Genomic DNA, 11238 nt, shown 5'->3' on the forward strand with positions numbered 1-11238 from the left:
TGTGTATGTCTTTCTAGAGAAGAATTCTCTAGAATGCTGCTGACCCTCCCACTCAAAATTTCTCCTCTGCATCTCACCCACAGGCCTAAAAGTCAGGACGGAAGTTCTAGAACAAGCATTCATACAAGGGTCCTTGATAGACCTAGGGCTGGGGCTTGAGAGAGAGAAAAAGGGAGTGAAAAAAATAGGAAGAGAAAAAGTCTGAAAGAGGAGCTTATTTTGTTGTAGGGAGAGATGCGGAGAGGCCACCCAGAGCCAGTCTGTGGTCCAGGACCTGTGGCGCCTCCCCTCCTTGCACCTCTCTCTGCTCTGCTGCAGGTGAGGCATCTTCCCCTCCTGCTCTCTCTCCCCGTCACAGCTCCTCCACCTGGGTGGACTCATCTCTCTCTCAACACAACATCCTCTGCTCCCTCATGGGAGGCTGGCGCTCCAGGCCACTCCCAGCAGGGTCTGCCTCTGAGTTGTTTTTCCCGTAGTGGGGATGGTGGCCCTGAGTCATCCACACTCTCCGCCTGGTCCCTGTCGTGACCAAGAACATGGATGGAGAGGAGGCATTTGTAAGCGGGAGTTCCTGCCCATCTGTGCTGGGTGGACCCTCGTTAGCCCAGGTGTGGCCATGTGACTGGCTAAACTTCACTCAGCTTTAGTCTCTCCTCTGCCTGCCTCTTAGGAATGCCCCACTCACTTCTGTGGTTTCTTCCCTGTGGTAGATGACCAGGGCCAGAATCCACGTTCCACCTGGCCTGACTCCTTTGCCCTCTTCTCAGATAGACTCCACAGCACAGAATCTATGCAGCCCCCACGTGGCCTCAAATGGGACAGAAACCACTGGCCCTGGACTGTGGGCTCCATGACAGGGGCACAGCACATGTCTGTTCACTGAATTCCCAGCACTTAGCCATGGTGGGCATTTGGTGAAAAGAATGAATGAATGTGTCAGGCCGCCTTTCCCCTTTCTACCTGACTCTGGAACACATCCCTTTCATCTCTGGTTTTCGTGTTCTCCACCCCTCTCAGCCTCATCTGCAACGTGCAAAGCCCACTGAGTGGGATGCACCAATGGACAAGGCCTTGCCTCCAGGAGCACTCAGTCTAGCTGGGCAGGGGGCAGCAGGCACATGAACTTGGCTCCGACACAGAGCCACTCACTCATGCTGTTTCCTGGGCCTGTCTGTCCCGCCCGCATTCCTCACGTGTGACTGTCTCCCTGGAGCCACTCTTCTCTCCACTGGAGGATTTCTTTTCTCTGAAGGATGCAGCACACTTCCATTAACAAATACTGGAGTTTACATGGCTGTGATGAGGAAGTCCTGGGATTCCTCCCTGGACGAGACATGATTCTGATGCTGGGGGTGGGGCAGGACAGTGCTGTGTACTTTAAAAATTCCCGAGGTGATTCTGTTAGGGAATCCCACCCCAGCATAACGTATTGACCCTACTGAGAATCACTGCTCTGGGGAGCAGTCCACACACTGCCAAAATATATTCTACTCTCTCAAAATATATTCAGTGCTATGGTCTATACTCAGCTCTATCTCCTTCTTCTCCACTCAGCTCCCTGGTCCATCACACTCCTCTAGAACTGACCTCTTGGAATTTGGCCTTGTCAGCCTCCACTTTCGCTCTTCTGATGCCCTGTCCTCACCCTCTTAGCAGCCCTGCTGGCACTCTCCAAGGGATCTGGGGCACTGCATCTGGGACATGGGAGTGAGGACTGGGTCAGAGACAGGGGCATCCTCAGGCAGTGGATCCTATAGAGGAAGAACTTGGCAGGTGGGACCTCTGCCCACCAGGCTATCTGCCCTCCATTCTTTTCCTGTTCCCCACTTCCCGCAAGTAGCAAGGAGTCAGCTGAGTGATGGTCATGCTGGGCCAAGACTTCACATCTCTGTTTAAGTCACATCTGATTTGGCCACCACCCCGCTTGTCTTGTGAGGAGGTGAATACAGAGGCTGTGATTAGCTCTCAGAGTAACAATAATATTTTTCCTCTTCTCTGTTCTGTGGAGTGAGTGCGAGGGAAACCAGTGCTCATTGTCTGCTCGTTATGCTCACCTATTAAGTAGTCATTATTTCCACTGTTGCTATTAATGCACTTTATTGTTATTGGTCACCAGAATTAGAGACCCAGCTCCCTTCCCAATCCAAAGGATGGAGGAGCAGGAGAGGGTGCAAGGGAGGGGCCGGGGCTCAGTCTGAATGTGCTTTCAGGAGAGGCTGGAAGGACTTGTACCAGGAGGGACTTCCAGGCCGGGTGTGGCCCTCAGTTTCTAGGGGTGGGATGGGCGTGGCCCATCTTCTCTCCTGGCCTGTCTGAATTCCTCTGGCTGAGACCTCCTTATGGGTGGGGAGCTTCTCTTATCCCCCAGTGTGTCCCTGGCATCTGATGCATCACCCATACAGAGGTGACCGGTAAACACAGACTTCTACTGGAAAGGCTGGCATCCTGTGTCCAGCCCTGTTTTCTTGGACCCCGAGACTAGAACCAGAGAGCAGTACTGACCCCCCGACAGTGTGTGACAGTCAGCTCACCACAAACATCTGCGTGTGCGGGATGTATCTCGGTTCTCTTGATGATCCTAGGAGATAGAAATTATTATTTGTCCTTTGGAGCTGCAGACACAAGTTCAGGGAGTTAAGACAATGCCCACTACCAGGTGTGGACTTTCCCTGGGACCCTGATGCTGCATTCTACACACTGCACCATGATGGGTTTTCCTCTTCTCCCTGGGTATTCCTGTGGCCTGGCTCACTCTGTCATTCCATTCAGTTCTTGTCGCCTGCCATCTTCCTCAGAGACCCTCCCTGACTTTTCTATTTAAAATTACACCCCTCCCACCCCATACACATGGGCCATCACTATTTCCTTCCTCTGCCTTATTTTTCTTCATAACACTGATCACGACATGACATCCTATTAAATGTATCCTGTATGCATCTGCTTTTTGTTCACTTCCCCCACTAGAGGTAAGCCCCATGAGGGCAGGGCCCTCCTCTCCTCGACTCACCGCTGTGTCCACAGCTCTAGAGCATTGCCTGGCTCTTGGAAGGAACTCAATCAAGGAGAGACAGATTAGATAGTAAATGTGTGGACCACTTGGCCAAGCGGCCTATGCCTGAATTTTCCTGAGGGCCCCGGAGCCTGCCTCACCTCACGTGCCTGACTCACTTTAGACAGGTCACGTTGGCCACTAAGAGAGCACTAATAGCGCCTGACAGAGGCCCCGGGGAGAGGATGATGTGAAAGGCAAAGAGCAAGGAGGATTCTAGAGGGAACACCTTAAATGAGTCTCTAGGCCGCCCTCTGGTGGAGAGTGTGGAATATCCACACAAGGAGAATTCAGGCTCTCAGCCTTGCGTGGGAATGTAGAGATTATTAAAGAAATCCCCTCAAGTCACATCCCAAGGTCATACAGAGAATGAACAGCAGAGCAGGGACAAGGCTTGGGTCACAGTCAGATGCTCTCAGCACTATATTACCCTGTCTGCCCCATCACAGGAGTTGAGATCATGCTGCAAAAGAGAAGGCTAAGGGGTGATACACTTTGGGGGGGGGCGGGGAATCTTAGGAGGTGGATTTGGTTTAATTCAACAAGTCTTTTGAGCCAGTGCCAGTCACCCGGTGGGTACTAATTAAAGACCAGAGGGAGAAAATATAAAGGAAGGGAGCTGGCGTTTATACCAAAGCAAGTCTTCAGTCAATTGCATTTGAAACGTGCAGTTGGCAGAGGAAGTAGGATCTCCCTCCTCGGCTCCTACCTCGGGGTGTGGCCCTCTCTAATCAACTTTTATCACATTTCATTGCCGTGATTTGCATGTTTGTTTCCTCCCTAGACACAGAGCTCCTGGAGGCCAGGGAGGACGGAGACTGCTTCCTGGGGTTGTCACTGTCTCCTGGCACCCCACACAGTAGATGCTCAATAAGTGATTGCTGGATGGGCAAACCGATGAGCAAATGAGTGGTTTGGAGTGTCCCTGCCTAGAGATCTTCAAAGAAGAGCAGACAACCATCTCTTCTGTGCAGTCCAAAGACATTATTCGCCTGCCCAAAGGCTGAGGGCTGTGTCCGATGTTTTCTCAAGGTAACGCAGCTTCTGTAATTAGATTATACCATGATACTGGCTCTGGGTTCTTTTCTTTCATTGCAAACATTTATTGACTACTTCCAGGTCCAAGGTACTGAGCTATTGTTCTCTAAGTCTGTGATCCTATTCTATTATTTAATTCTATGACTCCATGTTGACATAGATGCAACAGTGTCCCCACTGCATTCACTCCTAGGTGAGGTCAGCCAAGGCAGATGGGGAAGAATCCGCACTGTCTAAGCTGAATGGATAAGCTGGCACAATGGATACCCCTGTGTTAATACTCCATATCATCCGGTCCCACTGGGTCTCCTCCCCAGCTAATAAAACACAGCATGTTTGGGTGCCAAAAGCTGCTGCCTATTAATAGGTATTAAAATCTCCAAGTACCTTATGTCTCCCCCTTCTCTCTCCCACTCACCAACCGGTGTGTCAAACTGGGAAGAATTGGTTTGGAGCCAAGCAGTCCTGTGTCCAGTCTTGACTTTGGCACTTATGTTGTGTCTTGGACCTCTCTCAGCAATAGTTGCCTCATCTGTGAAATGGGGCTAGTAATTTGCTTTGCTGAACACCTTCTGGGCAAGGTAATAGGATAGAAGTAAGGCATATAAAGATAGACAAGACACAGCCCCTGCCCTCAAGAAGTTCACACTTTACAAGGGGAGAAGGACATGGAAACAAACATAATATTGTGGAAATTAAGTAAGACAGCATGAGATAAAGAGTCCTAGATCCTTGCCTGGGCTACATGAGGGACTCAGTTCCTTTCCCTCACTTTCTCTCTCTTTTAAGAGTCTTTTTGCTCTTTCCATTCCCAATGAATTCCATCCCACTAGTTTGGGAGGTTGCTGAGGGTCAATTTGAAGGGTCCAAACTTCCTTCTTCCCTTCCAGCCCACACCTCCCTGCCACAGACATGTGCATGTGCCTCCCCATCGCTGGGCACAGTTCTACCAGAGGAGAAAGACTCTCAGACATGAGCTTCTGAGCCTGGCACCAAGACCTGCCCTAATTTCCCTACAACCTACCAGTCCAACAATATCTCCCTCTCCTCCAGGTTATAAACTCTTCACTCTAACCATTGCAATCTACTCTCTGTTGCCCAAACTCGCCATTCATTAATGAATTCAGCCATTCATAAAACACATATGTGATGTTAATTTTATGTAGGTCAGTTTGACTGGGCTAAAGGATGCCCAGATAGCTGGTAAAACATTGTTTCTGGGTGTGTCTGTGAGGGCGTTTCTGGAAGAGATTAGCATTTGATTGGTAGACTGAGTAAAGAAGATCACCCTCACCAATGCAGGTGGCCATCATCCAATCTGTGAGGGCTGAATAGAACAAAATTGTGGAGGAGGGGTGAATTTGCTCTCTGTTTGAGCTGGACCATCCATCTTCCCCTGCCGTTGGACACTGACATTGGCACTCCTGGTTCTCGGTCCTTTGGACTCAGACTGGGACTTACACCACCAGCCCCCCATTCTTGGGCCTTTAGACTTGTACTGGGGTCTGCACCATTGGCTCCTCTGGTTCTCAGGCCTTCAGACTCTGAATAAATTACTCCACTGGCTCTCCTGGTTCTCCAGCTTACAGATGGCAGACTGTGGGAATTCTGAGCCTCCATAATCTCGAGAGCCAATTCCTATAATAAATCTCCATATGTATACTCTATTGGTTCTGTTTCTGTGGAGAACCCTGACTAATAAAATGTTTTAAGTGTCCAGGAAGGCCCAGGCACTGTATTCCTTGTCAGGGCTACACAGATGAATTAAAAGATGGGATAATGTAGTGGTTAAAATCAGATACATTGGCATAGGACAGACCTGAATTCAAATCTCGGTTTTGCCATTTGTCCGTGTATGACCTTGCATGAGTCACTGTACCTCTGTACAGTGGGCCTCTGCTTCTCTCTTCTGAGAAATGGTGATAATAATAGGGTTATTGTGCAAATTAAGTGAGAGCTTAATCTGTAGGGCATTTGGTAACAGTGCTGATACAGCACATACACAGTAAAAACTGGCTGCAATGGTTTGTAGCAAACCACACTTTGTATCTTAGGTTGGATTTCCCAGAAGCTGATCCTGAGACAGAGATTCAAGTAAAAGGGATTTATTAAAAAGTGATGAGGGTGGGGAGGAGGGAAAGGGGTTGGGGAAGTGGGACCTGGAAGGGAACGAGGCCAAACAAACGGGTGGAACCAAGCCATCTTGTGGAGGGCAACTTGGGCTCAGAGGGCTGGAGTACTGATGCCCCCATCTTTGTCAGTCATCCATTAAGGGCTGGGGGCAGGGGTGGGGGAGCGAGGACATGGGGGAACATTTCCAGGTGCTTCTAGCACTCCCTGCACCTGGCCAAGTCCCGTCAGCCCCAGGCATCAGAGGGCTGCTGGGAGAGAGAGCACACTGGGAGTCAGTAGGCACAAAAATGGTAAAGGGGTTCGAGAAGAAATGTGCAGGACAGTCTCTGCCCGCAAGAGGCTGGGGGCCTAGGAGAGGAGGACAGACGTGAGTAAATCACTACCATCTGAGTGTTGTTCCAGGAACAGCTGCACCGCAGGACGCGGCGGCGCGGGGCAAGGGGTGGAGGTGAGGGTGGGGAGCGGGGCCTGGAGAGGCGTCACTTAAGAGAAATACAGCTGGTTGAAAAGAGGAAGGCCATTCCAGGCAGCGGGACGAGCACACACAAAGGCAGTGACCTGCGGTAGTCTGCGCACACTAGCTCCGGGAGAACGTAGCAGGCGCGAGCTGCACGGTCCAGCGCGCCCCTCCGGGCGGCTTCCGCGCCTGCGCCTTCGCGCGAGGCCCCGGCTCCGCCCCTCCTGGCCCGTCTCCGACCGCCCTTCCCGCCGAGACCCGCCCCGGGCCATCCTCCAGGAAGCCTTCCGTGTCTATTCCAGCTCCCATGACTCTCTCCGGAACTCATGGCGTTTACTGCCGAGGCTATTCGGTGTTTACTCATGTAATCGTTTAGTTACACGCATCCTTACCGTCTGTGACGTTGTTATTTAACTTGGCATGTAAATCCTGTCTCCCGTGGCCTAATTTTAAGTTTCCTGAGAGTGGTAACTGTATATTTTTATTCTTTATATTCTCCCATATGGCACGCAGCATTAGTGGACATAAGGGTATAAGATACTGAGTGACTGAATGAATCTAGTCTACTTTGAGGCTTATTAAATTCTACTAGGCTCGCCCCTACAGTTCTTATGTGTTCTAAGATTACTTCTAAAGTCTAGACTTAGGGTTTTTTTTCAAGCTGGTCACATATAGGTTTTGATGGGAGTTACCACGGAAACAAGCTGGGTCCTAAGGGTGAATTTTAAGGTCACACACTCAATTTCTTTTAGCCCCTCTCCAACCCCTACCCTGGTCAGCCACTTGATTGACATTAGGCCATTGGGCTCTCTGGGCTCCTGCCCTTCCAACTGTCCTACTCAAATACTCCATTAAACAATTGTGAAAAACTATGTACCCCTTCCACATTTCTTAAGTCAACAGCTAACATTTTTAATCATAAGTTTAAATATTGCAAAGGGTATATTTTCCAGGGAATTGTAAATACTTACATATTAAGTCACATCACTCTTTTAAATGTGACAGATGGAACATAATACCGTAGCACTTTCCTATCCATTAACACCCTTTTAATAAGTGAACAAGCCTTTTAACCAGTCAGCAAATTTACATCGTTTCTTTTTAGTTCCTTTTTCCATTCCACTTTCCCTAGAGTTTTATCCTAATATTTTTTTCATTGTATCACTTCTTTTGTATTTTATTGTATTTTTTGGAAAGTCTTTTATTGTATATCTCTGTAACAAAAACATGTATATAAATTGAAATTTATTTCCTGTGACCATGAGATTCTTGTGTTAAAAACAGTTATTCTGCAGGGGGTTTATAATTACAATTATTACAACTCACAATTAATCAAAACTACAAATATTGATGATGATTAAACAGAAAAGTACTTTTATTGAAAATTCATATTTTAATAAGATAGAAAGGGCTGATTTTTATTTCCCATTGACTTTTGTTTGGCAGCTCTAGGAAGAGCACCCTGGTCTGGGTCAGGGTGGGTGAGAGAGCTCCATCTTTCTCTGTCTAGTGGGAGAAGGGTGGTTTGTTAAGGAAGCAGGTGGAAAAGGAGAAGAGTGTTCTCAGGCAGATTCATTTTAGTCAGGGACACGTGACTTCTGGAAATTGATCCCCTTAAAACTTGGTCCTGCCCACACGCCCCTGGGAAAGTTTACATGTTCAGCCAGGGGTATGCAAACCATAAGCTATTAAAGAAAGACTTATCTTGGTTTCTCATTCTTCAAAATAGGGGTCCCAGAATGGGAGAAATGTGAGTCTGAATGTCCTTGTAACTCTGATGGTTACATTTCCAACCCTCCCCCTGCTGAGCTCCACATCTTATGCATAAGAGCAAGACAGGAACTCAGATTACTTCCAGATCTCTGTAGGTTTGTGGCTCTGAGGAGAGTATCTGAATATTCAAAGAATATTGGCAAAGCAGCAGCCTAGATTCAAAATTAAGAAAACGTGGTTTTTATTTTTCCATTTCATGGAAGCACCATCTTTGTCTCCAGATAGTTCCCAGCATAGGCCACCAGGTGGCAGCAGAGAACACAGTGCCGCCCGCACTGCCCCAGGAGTCCCAGGTATGGGGAAGAGGAGGTGGGAGGCTGGTAGCAGGGAGAGGACTGAACACGAGGTAGAGCTGTGTGCTTCAGCTCTGAGAGAAAAAAGGAGGGGAAATGTGAGGACTGAGTATGGATCTCAAGAGGGGGCAGAAAATATTGGGAATGACACTTCAGGGTTCAGAATAAAATTGAAAGAATGAGGAAGGGAATAAGGAGTCAGGCTAAATTGGGGAGAATTCAGGGGAATCAGAAGGGTAGAGATGGGCTTGGGTACACTCTGCCTGGAGGCCCAGGACGCCTCTAGGGAATCCCCTTATCTGTACTCTTCCCGGGGTGGGTCAAGGTCTGGCTCCTCCAGAGATCTGTGGTCCACCTCAGGGGCAGGAGGCCAGGGGTTTTCTGGAGGCTGGGGTCCTGCCGGCCAGGGGTCATCTGGCCGGGGAGGTTGAGGGGGATCGTTTGTAGGCGGCTGAGGAGGCCAGACTCCAGATTCAGGCAGGTCTCTCCAGGGATGATTGGGGCCTGGAGGTGGGGGGTCCTCAAAGACAGGGGGTACCCCTGGCCAGGGGTCACCGGGGATTGGGGGGCCATGAGGCAATGGTGGGGAGCCCTCCTCCTCTCGGGCCTCTGTGTGTGGGAGAGAGGGGTGGTCTCCGCTGCCCGAGATGCCTATAAAGGAGGAAGGAGAAAGGTAAGAGGTGGTGAAGGCCAGATCCCCACCCCCTGCCCCCAGCTACAGACCAGGGGGCATAGCCTCTCTGGGATGGACCCCAGCCTGAGCTGATCCCACAAACAGACCTCAAAAGTAACTCTCAAAGAGCTCTCCACACATTTACAAAATGCCGAAGTGATCTTAAAATGACATGAAAACTCTGTCCTGAACCATTAACTTGACCAACTTTAAACTGACCAAACCCTTCAAATAAGCTCCCTCCAGCCCTGGCTGGAACACCCCAGTGGCATGGCCCCTATGCTGGTCTGCAGCCCCAAAGTGGTCTACACCTCAGCCTCATATGACACCCAGACCCCACCCCTACAATGACCTCTACCCTCAACACAGACCTCAGCTCCAATGACTACTCGACTCACATCTGACTTCTGATCTAAATCGCCACATGCAGCTACACCTGAACCAGCAAAACATTTATTCTGAGCTAAATGCACCTTCTCGCATCACCTGCATCTCATTAACTCTTCCCCTTGTGAATTCTCAGAATGTTCTCCATCCCTACGCATCCAACTCACCCCCTTCCTTCTTTGTGGTCACCTTCGCCTCATCTTGACCATCCCCCATCACCCCAAATTGCACTCCTGGCCTCTATTCCAAGCTCACCTCCGGCGTACAGGCAAAGGACCAGGACCCCCAGTAGCTTCCAGTTGAGCATCATGGCTGTCTCCTGAACCCCCAAAGTTGGGGGTGGGCTGAGTCTGGGTAACTGGGAACCCCAAGAGGCTTTATATGAGAGGAGGGAGAGGAGGAGGCCAGTCTCTGGGGAGGGGCCAGCCCAGTGACACAAGGAATCTCATCAGAACCTAACTGGTCAAACCTGTTTGGAAGGCCATGGCTGATGTGTAATCTCTGAGGCTGGCGTCCCTCATTTCAGTCCCCCAGCTCAGGACCCAGCCACCCTGGCTCTATCGATGACCCCAACCTTGATCACCCCACCTTTGTTTTCAGGTGCTCCTCCATACACACCCTGCAGGAATCAATACCCACGCATCATCTCCATAATCACAGAGACTTCCACCAAGCCATTGGAAGCCAAGGAATGGGAGCAAAGCACGCGTGGGGAAGCAGTGTAATTACATGGGCCAGGAGGCAGGACGCCGGGCGGGGGGCCGGGGGGGGGGAGTTGCTCACTTTGAATACCTGGGATGCAACTAGGACAGTCTCAGCTAGTCCACTGAACCTCCCCCACCCTTACACCCAACTTTGAACCCTCCCCCTCCGGGCTCAGTTCTTTCCCTGGAACTTCTGCTCTCCTCAGGACCCAGCCACGCTGCTCCCCAGCACATGCCTTCTTCAGGCACGCAGGGGGCCTCCCAAGCAGTGACAACTGAGGAATTTCATCAGGAGCCACCTGGGGTGACTGCAGATAAGGAAGGAAATATGAGGACATCCTGATTCCTTCTCCCCACCCCTGAGCTGGCTCCATCAGTCACGGCCCAGAGGCCCAGGAAGAAGCTGCCTCCGCTCCCTGTCATCTCAGCCTCTTCCTCTTCCCTCTGGAATCCTCCTCACTGCCCCCCGGGCCCCCTCCCCTGGTCCTGGATGCCAACTCTCTATGCCCACCCCCTCCCCCCATCTTTTAGGTCTCAGTCCGTCTTGTCTAAGTCGCTCAGAGATCCCCCTAGAACTTCTTCCTTGGGAAGGGCTCCTCTGCCTGGAGGTCCAGTGAGCCTCTCAGACACAATATGTCCAAAACAAAACTCACTTCCTCCCCAAGTTGTTCCTCATGGTAAGGAACACCACTGTCCCTCTGTGGCTCACAGGGCAGGCTGCATTCCTCTCC

General features: G+C 50.3%; 1 protein-coding gene across 1 annotated transcript; it reads right to left on the reverse strand.

Moving 5' to 3' along the window:
- Positions 1 to 8034: 8034 nt before the first annotated feature.
- PSORS1C2 (psoriasis susceptibility 1 candidate 2) lies at positions 8035 to 10317 on the reverse strand. The gene is made up of 2 exons (XM_004424386.3): positions 10059 to 10317; positions 8035 to 9394 (listed from the first exon to the last, which is right to left on the reverse strand). Exons 1-2 carry the CDS (start codon positions 10111 to 10113, stop codon positions 9039 to 9041), a joined length of 411 nt encoding a protein of 136 aa, XP_004424443.1. The 5' UTR covers positions 10114 to 10317; the 3' UTR covers positions 8035 to 9038.
- Between the last annotated feature and the right edge of the window lie 921 nt (positions 10318 to 11238).

The sequence above is a fragment of the Ceratotherium simum genome, chromosome 13 (assembly GCF_057802395.1).
Source record: "Ceratotherium simum simum isolate JZ-2026a chromosome 13, ASM5780239v1, whole genome shotgun sequence".
Taxonomy (NCBI): domain Eukaryota; kingdom Metazoa; phylum Chordata; class Mammalia; order Perissodactyla; family Rhinocerotidae; genus Ceratotherium; species Ceratotherium simum.

What these genes read in the sequence shown, in the direction of transcription:
- PSORS1C2 (XM_004424386.3), bottom strand. Translation starts at nt 10,113, where the DNA reads ATGATGCTCAACTGGAAGCTACTGGGGGTCCTGGTCCTTTGCCTGTAC. An exon ending in CCTTTGCCTGTACGCCGGAG is followed by an intron (nt 9,395 to 10,058) that starts GTGAGCTTGGAA and finishes CCTCCTTTATAG; the next exon opens with GCATCTCGGGCAGCGGAGAC.